This window comes from Notothenia rossii (assembly GCF_949606895.1).
Source record: "Notothenia rossii genome assembly, chromosome: 2".
Classification (NCBI taxonomy): Eukaryota; Metazoa; Chordata; class Actinopteri; order Perciformes; family Nototheniidae; genus Notothenia; species Notothenia rossii.
In genome coordinates, this window is record NC_136904.1 from 64,078,438 (window position 1) to 64,099,638 (window position 21,201).

Below are 21,201 nucleotides of genomic sequence, written 5' to 3' on the forward strand. Positions count from 1 at the left end.
AACGATCTTAAGTTGGCGTGACGTTGAAGTCGTGCGACCCTGCTGCTGTACTGGCTTGTAGTTCGTTTATAGCATAACGTTAGCATTTCGCTTTTGGCGACTAGATTTATGATTCAAAAATTATAAAAGTAGGGATGACATGTGGAGATTATCCGGCTGAACAAAACGTGATCCCTCTCTTAAATGTGTGTCAACCACAGACCTTATTTCGAGCTATTTTCCAAAATCCTATGGAGAATTTGCATTGGTTTTTCGCGAAGGAACCGGAAGAAGTTTACTTCCTGGTTTTACGATGCGTCACTGCGGTTCTCTATGGAAGCGCAGCATTAAAGTGAGCCAGGACTAGCAAGGCCCAGCGCCATATAGAGAGACTATCTATATGACGCTGGCAAGGCCTAACCAAGTCGAGTTAAGTTGAGCGAGGCCTGCGGTGGAAATGAGCCAATAGAGAGTAAGTGGGCCTGCATATGGTCGCAGCCTCCTACCAGAGGGGAGGGGGGTGAACAGTTTGTGTCCAGGGTGGGAAGGGTCGGCCACTATCTTCCCGCCTCAGGGTCCTGGGGGCGTGCAGGTCGTGGAGGGATGGCAAACACCCTCTCTGCAGAGCTGATGACACGCTGCAGCCTGCCCTTATCCTTGTCTGTGGCTGCAGCGTACCAGATGGTGATGGAGGAGGTGAGGATTGACTCGATGATGGAGGTGTAGAAGTTCACCATCGTCTGTGGCAGGTTGAATTTCTTCAGCTGCTTCAGGAAGAACATCCTCTGCTGGGCTTTTTGGATGAGGGAGCTGATGTTCTGCTCCCACTTGAGTTCCTGGGCGATGATGGTGCCCAGGAAGCGGAAAGACTTCATAGCAGTGACTGGGGAGTCACACAGAGTGATGGGGGCGGGTGGGGCTGCGTTCTTCCTAAAGTCCACAACAGTCTCCATTGTCATGAGAGCATTAAGCTCCAAGTGGTTGTCCTACCAGGTCTATAGCAGAATACATTAATTATTGTACTCTGGAGAGGAGTTTGACAGGGTATTACTCAAAAAGTAAACGATAAAAGTATTTGATTGTACTTGTGGTAGTAGTCCTAGTAGCACTCTATCCAGCAGTACCACTTTCACTGAGAACTTATGGCAAAAAATGATTTTATCTCTCATCAAAGATGGCAGAAAACATGCATTATTGTACTCTGCATGGGAGTTTGACAGGGTATTACTCAAAAAGTACACGATAAAAGTACTTGATTGTACTTGTGGTGGTAGTTCAAATAGTACTGAGTCCAACAGTACATCTTTCACTGAGAATTTATGGCAAAAAATGATTTTATCTCTCATCAAAGATGGCAGAAAATATGCATTATTGTACTCTGCAGGGGAGTTTGACAGGGTATTACTCAAAAAGTACACGATAAAAGTACTTGATTGTACTTGTGGTGCTAGTTCAAATAGTACTGAGTCCGACAGTACATCTTTCACTTAGAACTTATGGCAAAAAATGATTTTATCTCTCATCAAAGATGGCAGAAAACATGCATTATTGTAGGGGAGACCGGGTACAGTTGAAACACGGGTTGGTTGTAACACCCTTAATATCTCCAATCATAAACAAGCTAGAGTGATGACACTCACTCTGCACATGCGCAGTTAGATGGTAAGATCGCCAAAATAAAAAGGAGCCACGTTTGAATATCTCACGTAAGTTATCAGCAAAAGTGTGTTTCTGAGGTCAAATATTAACTCAAATGATATGATGTATTTTTTGGATACTGTCTTGAGTTCAAAATGTCTAGGAATCCAAACTAGTATTATTAGAATCACTGTTTTGTCAGCTACAAATATAGCTAGCTAAATATGGGTCAAGCTAGCAATCAGGCAGGTTCACAGGGGGTGAAGCAAGACTGGCTGTTCTGGGACGGTTGTAACGGGACGACATGGCACATTTACTATGATGGCTCATTTTCTTGAATGATCAATTGTTCATTCAAGCATTGATTGGTGTGCATTGTCCCTGTAAAAATAAACAGAATTAAATACTGTACAGTAGGCATAAAGTGTGTGTGTTTACAGTATGCCAAGTATCATACAGAGGAAGACCGACAGGGGAGTGCCACTTGCTCTGCTGCAGGTGGCCTCAGGTGAAGTTCAGGAGGGCAAATCATTCAGGGAAGTGGCAAAGTCCCTGGATATATGCCATGTCACCCTGTACCGGTTCCATAAGAAGAGGCTGAGGTTGGAGAGTCAGGGATCACACACACCCCCGAGAGTAGGCTACTGGACTCCAAAGAAGGTGTTCTCAACAGAGCAGGAGATGCTATTGAGAGACTACCTGATGGAAGCAGCTGATCTATATTATGGTCTCAGCTCAAAGGAGGTAGGTCATAATTAAGGTAGAATAGGCTATCTATAGGCTACTGAACAAAAGAAAAGTAAGTGATCAAATATATTGAGGACTATAGTGAACAGACAAGTGAAATATTTTCCAATGTATATTCATTTTAGGTGCGGAAGTTTGCCTATGAATTGGCAAAGAACTACAACTGCAAATTCCCTCAAACCTGGGCAGAGAAAGAGATGGCCGGAGCTGACTGGCTCACAACGTTTTTGAAGCGGCACCCTACCCTCTCCATACGCAGACCTCAGGCTACCAGTCTCTCACGGGCTACAAGCTTCAACCGAACAAATGTGAAAAAGTTTTTTGACAACCTGTCTGCAGTCCTGACGAAGCATGAGTTTGTCACACATGACATTTGGAATATGGACGAAACCGGAGTCACAACTGTCCAAAACCCTGGGAAGATTGTTGCCAGAAAAGGGACGAAACAAGTCGGCAGTGTGACATCTGCAGAGCGGGGCACTCTTGTTGCATGTGCTGTAAATGCATTGGGGAATTCCATCCCCCCAATGATGATAGTTTCATCCCTTCTTCACCAGCAATGGCCCTCCTGGCTGTATTGGCATAGCAAATGGGTCTGGGTGGATGCAAGAGGAAGACTTTTTGGTCTTCCTCAAGCACTTCCAGAGCCATACCAAGAGCTCACAGGAGTCAAAGGTGCTGCTGATTCTGGACAATCATTCCTCCCACCTTTCTGTGGAGGGGATTAATTTTTTGCAGGAGCCATGGGATCATCCTCCTCTCTTATCCTCCCCACTGTTCTCACAAACTACAGCCCTTAGATCGCACTGTATATGGGCCACTGAAGAGGCACATCAACAGCCGCTGTGACAATTGGATGAAGACTCATCCAGGAACTACAATGACCATTTACGATCTGCCGGGCATTGTGAAGAGTGCCCTTTCTCTGGCTGCAACGCCATCAAATATCCAGGCAGGGTTCGCGTGCACTGGAATTTAGCCTTTTAATAGAGACATTTTCAATGACATCGACTTTGCTCCATCCCAAGTCACAGACCGCCCACCACCAGAACCTTCTACCAGTGCAGCTCCAACACCAACTGTGGCATCCTCTCCTCCACTCGCAGCCTCCTCTCCTCCACTCGCAGCCTCCTCTCCTCCACTCACAGCCTCCTCTCCTCTACTCGCAGCCTCCTCCCCTGTCAGGCCATGTGTGGAGCCTGGGACCTCATCCTCTGCAACACCTTTCTCACCCTTGTCCATCCGATAAAAGTACTTGACTGTACTTGTGGTGGTAGTCCAAGTAGTACTGAGTCCAACAGTACATCTTTCACTGAGAACTTCATAAGCTACTACCGTCAGCGCCGCTTCTCGGCGATTACCGTAAAGACGCCGTTAATCGCGCACTCAAAAATGAAGCCCTGCTCATTTGACCATGCAAATGCGAGAGTTGACCGCAGTACAGAGTATTTGAAGAGGATATATGGTAGACTTGACATCAGCAATATCTCCAGTCAGTAGTCCGGCAGCAGCATTTTTACTACTTGGAAAGTCTTGCCCGCTATTTAAATTGATTTTGATTGAAGTTAATAACAATATTGATATTATATAGATATATAGATAGTATATTTGATGCAGTCTCTCTGAACACTTTAAAAATAAAATACTGCAAATTAAGAATATTTGTAAGAGTGCCTTATCCCTCTATGGCAGTGGTCACCAACCTTTTTAAGCCCAAGATCACCGACCTCGGCCTGGGTGAAAGGCGAGATCTACCTATTGCAGAATTTAGTGAAAAAGACGGCCCAGACAATGCTTCCAATTTGAGGCCTTTTATATAGGCTAATTGCATCTGAATTACTGTTGCAATGAAGGCTCCATAATCAGCTCACGGCATATAGGCAGGGGTAAAGTGAAGGACCTCACCTCCTCTAGGGGGGTCCTAACCTCCTCTAGGGGGGTCCGGGGGGATGCTCCCCCGGGAAGATTTTTTTTAAAATATTGAAGTTGAAAGCATCAATCTGGTGCACTTTGAGAGCAACGTGAAGAGATCTATGGATACCTCTCTCAGCACCCATATCAAACAGAACTGTAAACAGATTTTCTTTTTCTTTATTGATATTTTACAAATCACTCCCCTTTTAAACTGTATTCTTGTTTTACTGCCATATAGTAGGCTATTTCATACCTGTTTTTCATTTATTCTCTTATTGTTTGTATAACTATAATGATCATATGAAGGTGTGCCGCGGAAATAATCTTTGTGACAAAACCGTTCTAAACACTCAGAGTCCTTTAGCTCACCTGAGCCCCTCAGTCTGACAGGAGAGGACTCTCCTCCAGCTTGTTGTGGAAACAGCTCCTTATGTCCGTTAGTGCAGTTAGCTAACCAGATACTAACATCAAGGTCCCCGTTGGCACCGGTCCCTCTCTCTCCCTCCCACTCTCCCCCTCTCTCTCTCCCACACTAAAAGCGCTATTGCCAGACACACAAACAGCCAAGCTTGAATGACACAAGCACACGTGTATTTCCATGCAACTCTCTGATTGATCTGTCTTGCCTCTGTTGCGTTCACTGAACACGGGAAATTACAGTCCTGCCGTTGCCTCTTGTGTCATGATGAGGTTCACGTAAAGCACGGTTAATGTATTATATTATTGAGGTGTCTCAAATATACGTCAATCAAGTGGCACCTGCTAACGGGGTGGTGGATGATAGGTTTACATCTAAAAACGTATTTTTCGAACATTATTATTTTATTTTTCTTTCTTTTGTTACTTTTTTTTTTAACGGTCCGCGATCAATCCGCACCACACTAGCGATCGACCGGTCGATCGCGATCGACTGGTTGGCGACCACTGCTCTATGGCATGACTTTTTGTTTTGGGAGGAAACAAATGTTTCACCATGTGTTTTAGGAGCTTAGGGGTCCCTGATATTATATCAATTATAAAATGTGACCCCCCCAAACCCCTCAACCAGGGGTTGGTTTGTTGCCTCAGGGCAACAATGATATAATACGAGGTTATTGAAACACCAAGGATTTCTACAAATCAGAAGAAATAGAAAAAACAACTATATGAATTCAAAAGGTTTTCTGTGTGTGTGTGTGTGTGTGTGTGTGTGTGTGTGTGTGTGTGTGTGTGTGTGTGTGTGTGTGTGCGTGCGTGCGTGTGTCTCTGTGTGTGTGGGTGTGTGTGTGTGTGCGTGTGTATGTGTGTGTGTGTATATGTGCGTGCGTGTGTCTGTGTGTGTGTGTGGGGGTGTGTGCGTGTGTGTGTGTGTGTGTGTGTGTGTGTGTGTGTGTGTGTGTGTGTGTGTGTGTGTGTGTGTGTGTGTGTGTGTGTGTGTGTGTGTGTGTGTGTGTGTGTGTGTGTTTCTGTACTCCCTCTAAGAAGAAAGGACAGAAACAGAAGATCTCCCAAAAGTGGGCGGGGCTGTAAAGTGACTAGATTTTACTTTCATCTATAATTCAAAACTATTCTATTTATTCTAACGTAAATTACATGCCAGTGTTTTATCTTTTTATTTATTTGTTTTTATTTTAAATCGTATAATGTCGGACTTTTTTTGCCGTCTATGAGGAAAAGAAATGGGGCTTAGAGCCTCAAAATAATGAAATCTGCATTTTTTAAAATCTTTTTTTCCTTCTAATTTGTTATTCTTTTCTAAATAACACACTGTTATTTACTCAACAATAACACACAATTATCCTTGTTTTTATCTATTTGTTTAATTCTATAATCTTGGGCTTTTTAGCATGCTTTTTAGCCGTAAATAAAGTCGGAAACAGACGTAGGCCTATAAGGCACATTTTGAGCGATACACACCACAAACCCAACAGATTACCCAAAATCCTCAGCTTGAAGCTTGTTGATTGGATGTTTTAGCCGCAATGCATGTTGGGATATGATGTTAATGCGATATGATATCCGAAAACATTAAAACAATTTAAAAAATACTTTATTCCGAGTGTTCTTGCTTTTCTCTTTGAAAGTCATCACATAACGGCATTGTAATACACGGTCCGGCTGCATTAAATATTACACATCTGCCATATTCGCTATTTATAGAGCCCTGATGAGAAGACTTCTAGACAAACAGGAGAACTGCCGCCAAAACTGAATACGTGACGTGAATCATAAATATATCAACAATTAAACAACATCCTGCATTTCTTTTCACAAAATACGTCTCCTCCGCAGTATCAATAGTAATTCGGTTGACTTTTATATTTGATCCAATTGGTAGTTAGGTTATATTTACACCATAACGGTGCACAGCTGATAGAAAAGGACTGATTTTCTTTTAATATAAGAATGTAAATACTGAGTTGAGAGAATAGTCAGGGGATTTGGGTGATGGGAGACACATCTATGGAATCACAATTTAAATAGCTTACCATTAAGTGTCAGATATGCCTTTCTGTCTGTGATGTTTTACAAATCAGATATTAATGTGTAGAAGTAAAACATGAGAAATAGCATAGCAATATCCTGTACAATTATGTAAAACATGAATAAAACTACACATCTTCAGATGTTATACATACATAAGTATCCTACACTAATAATACAAAGTTATTATTAGTATGCTGTGTGTACCTTTTGTGAACCTTGTTTGCACCGCCTAGTGGTTAAAGCACGTTATTGAATTATTTTTGTTGTTAGGGTTAGGGTTAGGGTTTAACCGTAGGGTTTTCGGACCCCCCCCAGATCCCCCCAATAAAGCAAAACTGCACGTTTCAGAGTGGCCTTTTATTGTGGCCAGCCTAAGGCACACCTGTGCAATAATCATGCTGTCTAATCAGCATCTTGATATGCCACACCTGTGAGGTGGGATGGATTATCTCGGCAAAGGAGAAGTGCTCACTATCACAGATTTTTTCAGATTTCTGAACAATATTTGAGAGAAATGGTTATTTTGTGTATATAGAAAATGTTTTAGATCTTTGAGTTCATCTCATGAAAAATGGGAGCAAAAACAAAAGTGTTGCATTTATATTTTTGTTCAGTGTATTAATGCTGCGCATTATGGACACAAGCGATTTCCACCCATTTAGTAATTACATGTTTTAAATTTGTACACACCAATGTGTTTCCTATCGACTAAACCTCCAGGGCTGTACACAGTTTAAAATTGTCAACTTATAATTTTGGGAAAAAAGAAAACGTCTTTTAAAACTACAATTCCCAGTAGAGACGTGCCATAGAGAACATGTTGCGAAACACAATAGCCAGCGTGTGTAGTTCTGGAGGGGGCGTTCGAGTCCAGTTTTGGATAGTCTGCCGTGGTTTCGTTCCATTTCAAAGAGCTTGACGCTCGGCGTAACCTTGGCCACTCCAACATCCAATCCCAGAGCTTGAAGATTAATCACGGGGTTTGTCAACGGGACTGTTGTCCCAAACGATAGCTGGGGATTATGGGTAGTGTAGTGTCTTCGGCCATCCTAAACTGAATTTTTTTCCGGATATCTATCGCATTAACAACACCACATCTGGCTTCGCAGAGATCTTCTGTTACTGTCCTTTCTTCTTATAGGTATACAGAAACACGTAACTCTGGAATTGTTTTAATGTTTGAGGTGCAATAAACGACACAGCAACTTTTTGGCATGTTAAAACTATTATTTTCTGCCTCGTCATTGAGAGTAACAGCTGGCGAAATTACAGCCTCGTCTACTGATTTCAAATGTGTGCTCTAAAATGATATTTATAAATGACTATTATCATTATTATAGGCAAGACAATAAATGGCAAAGATATGTAGAAAATAAACGTATTTAAGATACTTTCATAAGAAACGTAACGTAATTGAGAATGCAGTTTAGCTCTGTGGGAACGTAATTTTTAGGAGACAGGGTTGCGGGAGGGGACATTGACAGAGGATTACTCAAAAAGTACACAGTAAGTACTTCATAGTACTTGTTTTGGGAGTAGTTTCACTACTAGCCTACTGAGTCCAACAAGGTCGATCTCACGAATAACTATTGGCAGAAAAAATAATAACAAACTCGAGAGACGGCTGAGCTGACCGCAGTGCAGAATCGCTGTATAGTGGAAATCTCCTAACAATGTTGTCTATTTTAGACACAGGCCTATTATATTTCCAGCCCTTAATAACATTCATTTTCTGGGCTCAATATGTGTCTTGGCTGTTTTCGTTGTGAAAACAAATGGACCGTAGATACACGGATTGACCGTCCTTATCTGCGCTCTTATTTTGAAAGACAACTTCCGGTAGCAGAATATGAAAAAACTGGGTTATTTTTTGTTTCTGTTTTCTAGGGATTTTATTTTTGGTTTTGAGAAGTAGAAAATGAAAATCATCCCGTTTTTTAAGTTTAATAAATCCATGTTTGACCATGATAAAGAAAAACGCCTTGTATTTAAATTTTGGTTTTTCAATTTGAAAACGAAAATCAAATATCCAGTCGTTTTTTGTTTTTGAATATCCATTTGTGAAAAGAAAATCCAATGACCAAAACATACACTGACCCAATCCGTGTATCTACCGTCCAATTGTTTTTCTTCATTAAACACGTAAACGGAAGGGCGTTTGAGAGGCCTTTTTGCTTTTTACCTTACTAAATGGTCTAATACAGGGGTTCCCAAACTTTTTAAGCATGAGACCCAAAACAGAAAGGTTGTGGTCCTAAGGGACCCAAGCTAAAAAAATGTCATGATTTTCCATAATATCTACAGTTATAAACAAAGAATGCAACACACCATGAATTTAAAATGTAAATATTTATTTAATTATAAAAGTGCATCGTAGCAATTAGGTTTCTCACCATAACAACCTTCCCTTTGAGCTTGCCCAGAAAAAAATAAGGATCAAAGCAGAAAGACGAAACATGGGACGTGCAGTCAAGTATATACAGTACAAATTTCAATTATACAATTATCAAAAGTGCAATATTAAGTTTGTCGCTAGCTCAAAAACTATGTACACACCATTTTAAACTATTTTAAATGAACAAAGAACAAACATGTTGTAAACACAAAAGGGACAAAACACTAACTGAAGTGCAGTCAAGTGTATTCAGTTAATCACAGGTGAAACCAAATTTAAATTATCAGAAGTGCAACATTAAGGTTGTCACTAGATCAAAAACTATGTACACACCTTTTTTAAACACTTTTAAATGAACAGAGCTGTTTTAAAACACTCTGAGAGAAAAATAAACTCCTACACTTGGCAACTGATTAACTTTTTTTGTGTGGAGGCTGACTTGATAGGATGCCCTCAGTGCCCCTCTGTTCCCTTTGAATGCCTGAAAATAACAGCGAAGATATTATCATTAACATTGCTGGGTTATTGGGTGATTTTTAATACCAGCCGGCGTACGCTGTATACCCAATGTGGACCTGGCAACCGCATTTATAACGCATTACATTACATGTTACTTGTTAGACGCTTTTATCCAAAGCTACTACATACTCAATACTGTGGGGAATCCCCACGGAGGGATTTTGACAGGGTTGTTGCACAAAAGAAAAAAAAAAAATCCTTCAATTTGTCCCGATGCAGAGGATGTTTTGTTTGGAGATGCAGGTCCAATTTATTCATTTTCAAGCTTTCGTTACTGAGCACCTCTCCACATAAAACACACTGAGGCCGCTCCTCTCCATTTCTAACAGCTTTTGTGAAGCCAACGTTTAAAAACTCCTCTTTGTATCATCTTTTTGCCATCATGTACGATCGGGATTAATCAACAGACAATAAACTTTCGCGGGGGAAGCGTGCGTCAGAGCTGATACAAATACAATCTTTCATTTTTAGTTTATTTGTATTTAGAAAATTATATCATTCAATATACAATGCTATATTGCATAATTTCATTTTCAAAATAAAAAATAAAATACAAAAATTATTTTAAAAAAGTATTTGCAAAGCAGTCATCAGCTCTGACGCTGTGTGTGTGTAGCAATGCATTTAACTGGCGACCCTGAGTTTGGGAAAGGCTGGTCTAATAGATGAGAGTAACAAATGCTTCACTTCAGGGCAAAAATAACGGCTCCGCCCACTTTTGGGGGAAAACAATGCTGTCAGTTGAACGGCGGTCAATACAAATTCTGAAGTTTTTGCCAATCCGATCAGAAATGTAAGAAAACCGGAGATTTTTGGATCTTCAAAGAGCCCAATTCCAATGGCCAGACAGGCAAACAATTGCATTAAGCCATTAGAAATCGACGATCGGGCTTGATATATGGTTAAATATAGCAGTAGGCTATTTATTTTCATAGATGAGCAGTGCATGACATTAAGGATTTTGGGAGATGGCCCTGTGGGCCATCTAAGCTAATTTACAGATGGCCCTGAGCCCAATAGAGATTGCCCTGAAAAATGCGTGCGGATGAAATGCCACGAAGGGTTTGGGGGGCCTCCCCCTAGAGCAGTGGTTCCCAACCTTTTTTGTCTTGTGTACCCCCTGAGCCTTTTGTCATACCATGAGTACCCCCTCACTCCTACGTGCTGATGATCCTTCACAAGTAGAACGTAACTGATTATTGAATGAAAATAACTTTATTTCATCTCCTTAATTTGAACATCTAATTCTCAGGCATTTTCTTAATTTTAACTTAAATCACTCAATAAAAATGAATATGTTGCCTTGAAAATAAATAATATAATCAAATAAATACATATGAAATCAAAATAATCAACTTATCTTTGCTATATATCTTGTAACATTTAGGCTTAAACTTGGAGCCCCTTTGAATAAGTCCCCTTTAAACAGGCAATTAACTTCAATTCGGGAACAAAACACTGAGCAAAATAATATCCAGAATCAGTATAGGCCTAGCAGTTTCTTTTCACCAGTCATGTGAGCTTTAATGAGACACTTGAGCTTGCTTGTCTTTCATAAGCTTTGATAGTTCTGGACGCAGTGTGGAAACAGCTGTGACCAGGCTGGTCTCCACATCCAGTCTGTTCCTCTGCTTGGTTTTGATGTGTGTTAAAGCTGAGAAGGTCACCTCACACAAATAAGTAGAACCAAACGGCAAAAGTTCAATCAGTGCATGTTTTCCCAGTTCAGGATATTCCTTCTCCACATCACACCAAAACTCAGTCAATGACTTCTCAGCATATGCCATCTTCAGACCACGGTCAGATGATAATTCCATCAGAGGCTCCTGCAGCATTGCTGGAAGGCTGTTGCTGCTCTCACTCACAATGAATGGGTTCCTCACCCAATCCAGTCTTTCTGACTTATTTTCAATGTCCTGAAAATAATGGCTGAAATCAGTGCAGAGTTTGGACAGGTGTGCTTGCACCAGTTTGACCACTGGACCCCTGGCAACAGCAGTTGTGGCAAGATGGGCATTGAGTAGTGGGAAACAGCTCAAGTCTCCCCATACTTGTCAACCCTCCCGATTTTCTTGCCCTCCCCCGGTTTCCTCCCGGGGTCATATTTCTCCCGCATTTCTCCCGATTTCTGACAAAATCAGATTTACACACGACTGTTTCCACTCGGACTTTAATACAGCTACACCATTGTTTGGTTTCCATGGTAACACGTCTCTTTAGTAGCGCGCGCAACTCAAAGTCTGAGCGGGTGAGGCAGATATTCACAGAAAACAAAACAAGAATCGACAACTACTCTACTCTCTGCTCCCTCCTTTCCTGTAAAATACAGGTCCAGCCCACACATATGCTCCATCAAGGACGGTGCTACAGGCCGCAAGGCAGTGCACTTACAACTACAATAAGCATGTTAATGTTAATCTAACAGCTCCGGCGATCCACTAGCACCCCTCCCCCCCCCCCCCCCCCTCATTTTGCATTTTGAAATGCTCCCGATTTCTGAGGTCTAAAGGTTGGCAAGTATGCCGTCTCCCTCATCACATTTCCTCTCCCATAGTTTGAGCTTTTTTGTGAATCCTTGAACTTTGTCATACAATTTCAGGATATGTGACTCCTTGCCCTGAAGTGATAGGTCGAGCTCGTTGAGTTTGAGTAGCCTACATCAGCAAGATATGCCAGGCGCGCCACCCACTTGTCATCCTCAAGCTGCACAGCAAGAGGATGCAGATGCTCCGTCAAGAACACAAAAACTTCATTGCGAAGTTCATAAAGTCTCAGTAGCGTTTTTCCCACGAGACAGCCAGCGCACGTCTGTGTGAAGCAATAGCTGATCGTGCTCTGTGCCGTTCTCATGACAAAGAGTTTCAAACAGCCTGTGATTCAATGGCCGAGATTGGATGAAGTTTATCCTCTTCACAGCATCATCCATAACAGCACTTAAATCAGGGCTCATCCTCTTGCTAGCTAGTGCTTCACGATGAATAATACAATGCATCCATTTAATGTCGGGATTTACCTTTCTTACGTGCCCAAAAAGTCCCTTTACACACCCCGTCATAGCAGCTGCTCCATCAGTACAGATGTGGCTGCAGGTTTTCCACTGCAGATGATGTTCTCTGAACAAGCTGTCGATAACCTGGAACAATTCTTCCCCAGTTGTCTTTCCTGGCAGCGTTTTGCAAAATAAAATATGCTCGTTTATGTCCGACGCATCTTTGTAACGCACAAAGGACAGGAGCTGCGCTTCTCCACTCACGTCTGTCATTTCATCCAGCTGCAAAGCGAACTGACCGGCTAGTTTCATTTTGTTCACCACTTGTCCAATTATATTAACAGACATATCATTGATCCGACGGGATACAGTGTTATTCGACAGGGGAACTTTCTTGAGTGCTTCGGCTGCTTTCTTGTCTATCATAATTTCGGCCAACGCAGTCGCTGCAGAGAGAATGAGTTCCTCAACTATACACAAGTTATTGAGCCGTTTCCGCTCTACATCCTGAACTCCTCCCTTCGATGCAATGCACTTCCGTTTTGGCGGACTGGGTTTGTTTTGCTAGCTAGCTCCGTTGTGCCGACAAAGCACTGATATCGCAGAGACAAAGAGGATATAACAATTACAACATGAAGAAAAGTTGTTCGGGAACTACGTGTGCGGTAGTTGGTTGCAATCACTCGAGAAAGCACCTGAACGAGTGGTTAGATAGAGAGTGCTACGACCACAAACCAGCACCCAGCCATGTTGTTCATTAAATACAGATAAACACAACAAATACTGCATGCATTGTATTTTTTAATATTATATATGAATATTTTCATAGTGATGTAATTGTGTGGGCTGCTTTTATATTTTAATTTGTAATACCTGTTAGGATTAAACATGTGATCTTTCTTGTTGAAGCCATTTCTTTAGTTTCCTCTCAACAATTAATTAATTCAGTGTTATTTATGTACAGTATGAGCTTAATATGAATGATGAACTGTGTTAAAAGAAATTGTAGCACTCTAAGGAACATATGAAATGCAATAATGCAATAACAGTGCAATAATGAAATTAAATTACATCAAACTTTATTTTCACTCAAACAGTACAGGCACATATGATATATTGCACAGCATAAAGAGATCATGTAAATTGTGCATTATGTAAACAACAGACAACTGTTGGCTCCTGTGGGCATGACCTAAATAAGGCAGTTTATTTTGGTTTTATGCTGGGCCACGTCGTCATGTTATCCTCCCAGTTTTGCACTGAATTCGGGTGGGGGAGAGTAACGCCATCTCCAGTCAAAGAAGTAGAATCGTGTTCCCAAGCTAGCATCACTGTTAGCATCGAAATCGCTGTGTTTACACCAGTGCCCGTCTGACTGTTTACATCGGTTTACACCGACAGACGCTGTGCAAAAGACTTCCGGCGGAAATGAAGTGCATTTGTGTAGTGTCATGGCGCTACCCGTGTTTTGGCGCGTAAACTTGTCTATAGAGTGAGGTTTTTTTTATTTAGCCACAAGCAGGGACACGGCGTAAAATGCCTCGAGTGCATTCATTGACACATTCGTGGCTTTCATCATTACTGTCTGGCTCGACTTAAAAATTACGACAGCTTTCGTCTGTAAAATTCTTCACTTTTATCGACACTTCCCGAGTGTTTGGTGCTCTGGTGCCTCTGTAAATGCGCTGGCTTCATCGCACTATTAGCCAGGACTTCACTGCAAAAGAAGCACTGAGGCTGCGGTGGGTCCGCAGAAGTAGAAATGAATCCAAATAATATATATGTTTCACTGTACTGCCTTGGTTTCAGTTTGGCCTCTTTCTTACGTTTCTCTACGGGCTCCTCCTGGCCTGAATCCAGAGCAAGCGGACGTACCCATTTATCCATAGCGCAGACCTACCAGTTTTTTTCTGGCTGCAGGTAAGCAGCTGTTTTCATTGTGGGATTTTGGCGCGGTTGTGCAACAGACTATTGTCTCCCTAGGGAAACTAATCGCGCACTATCATTTTTGACGGGATTATTATTTTTTTTACTTGTCACCTTGGAATTCCACGTACCCCCTGCAGTTCCCTCGCGTACCACTAGGGGTAAATGAATTATAAGATGAACCAGCACAATATTATATTGTACAATTTCAATTTTATTCTTCAGTTCACTTGTTTGTTTGTTTTTGTTTGTGTTTGCTCGCTTGCATGCCCTGCATAGCTATAAGAAATACTTAAGTTGTACTTAAGTCATCCATCTGATGAAGGCATGCCTTCATCAGATGGAAAACAGTAGAAAACATTACATTCAGTTGTAACTGCCAAAACAAACATTATTTACACTATTATGGCCCCTGTTAAAAAAAATTGTAATGTTATCTACTGTAAGTTGGTCGAACGAATGCCTCCTCATTCGGAAGCTGACCGAGCAGACCCGAGCAGCAGTCGAGAGGAGCCGAGTGCATCCGCGAAGCATACAAAATGGAGACGTCAGAGTTCCCTTTGGCCGGCAAATCTAAATCTCTTCGGTCACAATAATTTCCCTTTAGCACAATACCGCTTCAGTTGCGCCACTTATGTGACAGACAAGAAGAGTATGTGACAGACAAGAATAGTCAATTCTAATGTCTAACACTTAATGTGGAGAAAGAGATGTCCTGTATGGGTTGATTGTGCGTTGATCTGTTGGTAATGCCTCGGGGTTCCGGTGGGCATGTAAACAAATGCATAATGCTGCGCTATATTTTGTGGCCTCACCCAGTTGCATAGTGACACTTATTGTTTAGGTGTCTTTTAATAAGCAGGTAGTCCTATCATTAGCTAGAACTAGCTAGATCTGATCAATATGGACATAAACGCGAGTGAAGTCTAATCTGACGGGAGAGAGAGATCAGCTGCTGCTGACGAGTCGACACGCAGCACTGCATGATCACATGCAGCGGTGAGCGGACAAAACACACACTTCAGGTTAGAATATCACACGTAGCTATTTTAATTACTTTTCAAACTACCTAAACTAGTTATAGTTATGTTTAGTTTGACTGTCGGGTCACTCATTACTGGATCCGCGAGCTGCTGGCATAATAGATTGACCGATCGGGCAACCAGCAGGTGAGGCTTCATTGCCCGAGCTAAATACTAGATGGCCCGAGCTAAATACTAGATGGCCCCGGGCCATCGGGCAGCCCTTAATGTCGAGCCCTGTAATGACTACTTATTTCCTGTACCGGATGTCATTTTTTTTACAGCTATACTTTTAGACTTTGCAGCAATTTAGAGTTTTACAAATGTTTGAATCCTAGCATTCTAAAAAAAGGAACCGTATCAGAATACAAAAACTATCAGTGTAGCCTAATCTTTGTCTGCAACTGGGCAGAAAAAGCTGAACAGAATAAGAAGAAACTTTGTCAGCAACAAAAATAAATTGCATTTGTTGCATTAATGTAGGCCTTGTATCTGATTCACCAGCACTTACTGTTGGTAAGATCTTGTTTGAAGTGAATATATCTGCACTTTCGCTGTTGTTAGGAGTTTGATTCTTAGATATTGAATATGTAATAATAACTTATGAATGAAGCCTTGAAGCTCCGGTACTATTCGGTACAGCGCTAGAAAATAAACAAATTAGCAATGCTAGTGAGAGTGGATGCTCTTGAGAGTGAATGCTCAAGAGTGGATGTCAGTCTAAAAATGTTATTCATCAACAACAACATTTACCGTGACAGGGATGCATTAAAAACACTGTGATAACTCTGCATGTATGACTTTGTCTGGAAACCCAACTCCTGTCTCTCGCCTCGCCCTGTGCTCTGGATGTAGGAGGCAAGGCTGCACGCTCCCTCTGCCCAGCAGAAAGAGCTGCCAGCGGTGTGAACCCTGGAGGGCCGGAGTACCAGGGAGGAGCTGTGGGGTCAAGGAGGAATCGGACTTAGCATCCCTTACAGAGGATGTGAGGGAAGAGAGGCTGAGCCAGCAGCAGGGAGGCATCCAGGGAGAAGGCCTGACCCATGAGACGACCGTTCTTATGGAAAGAGAGCGCAACAGCACCGTCTGAAGAGAATGACTGACAACATGCATGTGTAAACATGACATATAACAGAGTCGGGATTAGAACAAATACAATTCAGATCTCTGTGACAAGATAGTAAAGTTTCAAAGAATGTGAATAGAGAAAGAATTCAAGATAAGTGTTGATCACAGCATAACAGCCGACAATATCCCCCACTGAGAACGGTTCTCCAAACTCTTCCTCCTTCCCACCTAACACTTTTTTCCCTCGTGCATCATAAGCAAAAGATAATTCATCCACACCTGGTAGAGGCAGATATAAAGCCAATTGGCAATAGAAGAGAGGGATTTAAAAAAAATAACGTTTCCAGTTTCAATATGTTTAAATCATACTTCCAAACATGAACCTAATGATGACTCTTACCCAGCAGTAGAGAGGAGTGGGCCACAGACCAGCCGACTCTTAGGCCGCAGGGATCGACATGCAGCTGGGTAGTCAACTTCTTTTCCAGCCTCACCTCAAAGCCCACCCTGCCCTGCAGCACCCCGTGAGTGAGCCTGCAGCCCGACCACAGCGAGGGGAATCGGGCCCAGAACCACGGCTGACCACAGGCCCCATCAGGACGCTCCTTAAAGTGGAGGTGACCGTCATCTGTGGGGAAGGGAACAGAAAGTCTTCAAAACTTCCCGGCACCGCTCTTATGACAAAATTAACAAATCAAACTTTGAAACACTGTGACCAAGTGCGGACTTTCTTAGGTCCGTTCACCAGAAAGGTGATTTGTGAAGTCCAGAGACTTACATGGATTTAGTCTGACTTCCTCTTCACTCTCCTCCTCCGTCTCCTCTCTGTCCACTGCAGGTTGTGGTGATTTAGCTCTTCAAGGGATAGAGAAGCATATTGTTTTATAACATCCTTTCCATATATATTCCTCAAAGAGATTTTTAAATACCAAGTTTAGCATTGTTTTTGCTTTATTTCATCTTCCTTGTACATTGCATTTTTTTTTTGGCTTGAAGCTTTTAAATGATTCTAAACCAGTTGTGTAAAGTTACTGAGTAGATTTTTTTTGAGGGACTTGTACTTTACTTGTCTATTTTAATGTTTTGCTCATTTGTACTTCTACTCCACTACAATTCAGAGGTATATCGTGCACTTTTACTCCACTACATTTATTTAATACCTTTGGATTAATGATGTGAAATATAAACAACACTTGAGAGTAACAGTCACTTTACGGCCCGCCCACTTTTGGGGGAAACAACGGCTGTCATTTGAATGGCGATCGAGCCTGAAGCCAGAGATCTTCTGTTACTGTCCTTTCTTCTTAGAGGAAGTACAGAAACACGTAACTCTGGATTTGTTTTAATGTTTGAGGTGCAATAAATGACACAGCAGCTTTTTGGCATGATAAAACTATTATGTTCCGTCTCACTCATGAGAGTAACAGCTGGAGAAATTACAGCCTCGCCTTCTGATTTTAATTTAACTATATATCAAGACCGATTGTCGATTACCAATGATCGAATGTAATTGTTTGCCTGACTGGCCATCGTAATCGAGCTCTTTGAAGATCCGAAAATCCACGGTTTTCCCCAAAAATTGATCGGATGGGCAAAAACTTCAGAATTTGTATTGACCGCCATTCAAATGACAGCGTTGTTTTCCCCCAAAAGTGGGCGGGGCCGTAATTTTTGCCCGGAAGTGACGTAGGTGTTACTCTTATTGGAGCGAGGGGCGGGTTATGGCTAGAAAGGATCCATCTAATGTAAATATGACGTCACGTTCTCGTTCTAACTCTCGTTGTAATCGGAGCGGCTCGGTTGTAATCGGAGCGGCTCGGAAGCGCAGTCACGTGGCTGAATGTTTACGTTTGGGATGGCGAGAAACTAAACTATATTAAGTATGTAAATACTTGTTAGCGGTCTTGCTGTTGAAAGAAGAATGACAACACGGTAGATCAGCAACACTATGGTTTATTTTGTATTCACAGGCAAGTCAACGTTGTTGCAGTAAAAGTCCCAAGATAGCTCCTGGTGCAATAAAATGTATGTTGCATGTTACTGCTGTAGATGTGTTTACCTCTTTTATATCCCGTTGGGTAGTTTAATCTTCAGCAATGCATCATATTCTATAATATCATCATATATGTATAGCTTTGTCTCTGTCGTATCTTTCAAAAGTAAAGTGAAACAGCTGTTTTCAGTTTTGTGATGATGCATTTTCCAGCTGATCCAAGAGGCTTTTTAAACACCTTACTTGGCTTAAGAGGGAGGGGAATTTTCTCAACACATAAAGGAACACTTTATCCTTCAGTTTATCACAAACATTACATCAACACATTTGGAGATCCTAATTTGAATCCAGTCTGTAATTTGATATTAAGGTTTTAATAATGAAATGAGGTCATGAATCGAGTTCAAGGTTAAGATCATCTTTATTATCCAATGTACAAAAATTAACATACAACATTAATATAACAGTAACGAATAAAACAAAAATAACATTATGCAACTCTGATCTTCTTGCTGATACTTTTCAAAGTTACTTTTACATTTGCTCTACTTCTCCTGCTACTGTTTGCTCTGCTTTCAACTTCTCTTTCAACTCTGCTCTTTACTCTGCTTTCCCTGTTTCCTCTGTTCTCCTCTCCTCATCTTCTCCTCAGACTATCCTCCTTTTGCTGTATCCTCTCCTCTCCTGTTCTCCTCTCCTCATACTCTCCTCCTTTTGCTGTCTCCTCTCCTCTGTTCTCCTCATCTCCTCAGACTCTCCTCCTTTTGCTGTTAGATATTTAGACTGTAATGACAGCTTATGATATACTTTTTATAACTACATAAATCACATGCAATGGATTAAAAACGTTGTTTTACTTACCACCTCTTTATAGCTCCATTCATCTCCAAGCTTCCAACATTCACCTGGCGGTGGTGCCTTGGATTAAAACAACTTTTGATATGATACAATACAACAACAATAGTTAACACCTATCCACAGCAATAAGCACAATGAGAAGACTAATGGTCTCTTTTATATCAGTTTCTATTGGAGTGAAATGAACTGTGCCATGTCACATAGGATTGGAATGGATGATTGGCTGTGTTTTGTGAATATAGAGGAGATGGCAAAAGTAAATATACTTTGTTCTTACCTAAAGCATCTATCCTCCTCTTCGTACCCCTGCCTGCTCCTCCCGCATTAGACTCTGGGGACTTAGCTTTTAAAATCTTGTTCAAGCTGTCCACTCTGTAGTTGGATCTCATGACCTCAGCTTTATGAGCCACCCGGCCTGAAAAAGGGTGTCTACGATGGCTGGTACTTAGAGGTGTTATGGTCCTCTTCTGCCTTTTGTGTTTGGGGGGGCGTGAAGGTGAGAGGAAGACTACTGTCATGTGGGGTGTGTTGCTTTACATCCTCCAAAAGATCATTTAGTCTTGATATCACTGTACACATGAACGTCTCATCCTGTAGGTGGTATGTGTGCTCAGTAATTTCCCGCAATAAGGTCCCACACTGCTGTCGTTTCCTATCTCTTGAGGACTTTGAGTGGTTACCACTGCTCTGATTACAACGAGAGTTAGAACGACGTCTCTTCCCGCGTCCCGCCCACCCCGACCCTTTCCGATTACAGCCGAGCCGCTCCGATTACAACGAGAGTTAGAACGAGAACGTGACGTCATATTTACATTAGACGGATCCTTTCTAGCCATAACCCGAGGGGCGGGGCCAAACTCACGGAAGTGATTTCAAAACAAAAGCGGTGATAATATTATAGACAAAGGGAAACAAGGTGAATTTAGCGATCACAACGAAAACGGCCAAGACACTTATTGAGCCCAGAAAATGGATGTTATTAAGGGCTGTAAATATAATAAACCTATGTCTAAAATTGCCAACATTGTTAGGAGATTTAAACTATACAGCGATTCTGCACTGCGGTCACTCAGCCGTCTCTCGCGGTTTTTTTTCTTCAAATCAGCTGCTCTTCATTATTCCTGCTATATTTGACGAGTGATACAAATATGTTTTACCACAAGTTCTTAAGGAAACTGACACTGTTGGACTCGGTTCTAGTTTGACATCTACCAGAAATAAAATGAAGTAGGCCTACTTTTGCTGTGCACTTTGTGAGTAATCCTCTGTCAGAGTCCCCTGACTCCCCTCCATACTGTACCTACATAATGCATGTTTTTCTGCTATCTTTGATGAATGATACAAATATAATTTTACCATTAGTTCTTAATGAAATTGATACTGTTTGACTTTGTATTAGTTAGCCTACTACTAACAATACATTGAAGTACTTTTACTCTGTATTTTTTTAGAAATACTCTGTCAAAGTCCCCTGCTGAGAACAAAATCAAGCCACATCTGCTAAGTTTGATGAAGGAATTCTTTTTTGTCATTTGTTCTTCGTGAGATCGATCCTGTTGGACTCAGTACTAGTGAAACTACCCCCACAAGTGCTATGAAGTACTTACTGTGTACTTTTCCAGTACTCCTCTGTCAATGTCCCCTCCTGAGAACAAGAATGCATGTTTCTCTGCTATTTTGAATACAC

The 21,201-nt window shown here is 41.6% G+C and overlaps 2 protein-coding genes and 1 pseudogene across 11 annotated transcripts in view; 1 reads left to right on the forward strand and 2 right to left on the reverse strand.

Moving 5' to 3' along the window:
• Window positions 1-21,201, reverse strand: part of LOC307028815 (uncharacterized protein) — a 226,970-nt gene that overhangs the window by 188,332 nt on the left and 17,437 nt on the right. For 8 of the 9 annotated variants that reach the window (XM_079664151.1, XM_079664157.1, XM_079664149.1 and 5 more), the window contains one exon: window positions 17,283-17,518. The exons of the other annotated variant lie outside the window; for it this stretch is intronic. The gene's annotated coding sequence lies outside the window, so the exon portion shown is untranslated. Of the gene's footprint in view, window positions 1-17,282; window positions 17,519-21,201 lie in introns of those variants that run through there. 9 annotated transcript variants of the gene reach the window in all.
• Window positions 1,630-7,341, forward strand: LOC307030079 (uncharacterized protein). The gene is made up of 3 exons (XM_079666295.1): window positions 1,630-1,685; window positions 2,058-2,361; window positions 2,490-7,341. Exons 2-3 carry the CDS (start codon window positions 2,059-2,061, stop codon window positions 3,090-3,092), a joined length of 906 nt encoding a protein of 301 aa, XP_079522421.1. The 5' UTR covers window positions 1,630-1,685; window position 2,058; the 3' UTR covers window positions 3,093-7,341.
• LOC307029657 (heterogeneous nuclear ribonucleoprotein U-like protein 2) lies at window positions 15,780-20,807 on the reverse strand (annotated as a pseudogene). Its single transcript, XR_013810610.1, has 5 exons — window positions 20,752-20,807; window positions 17,442-17,518; window positions 17,064-17,291; window positions 16,830-16,942; window positions 15,780-16,694 (listed from the first exon to the last, which is right to left on the reverse strand). The product of XR_013810610.1 is annotated as a heterogeneous nuclear ribonucleoprotein U-like protein 2 (transcript).

Excerpts from the sequence above, each read along its gene's own strand:
- LOC307030079 (XM_079666295.1), top strand. The coding sequence starts at position 2,059 with ATGCCAAGTATCATACAGAGGAAGACCGACAGGGGAGTGCCACTTGCT. Across the intron at positions 2,362-2,489 it reads ATGGTCTCAGCTCAAAGGAG|GTGCGGAAGTTTGCCTATGA; the intron begins GTAGGTCATAAT and ends TATTCATTTTAG.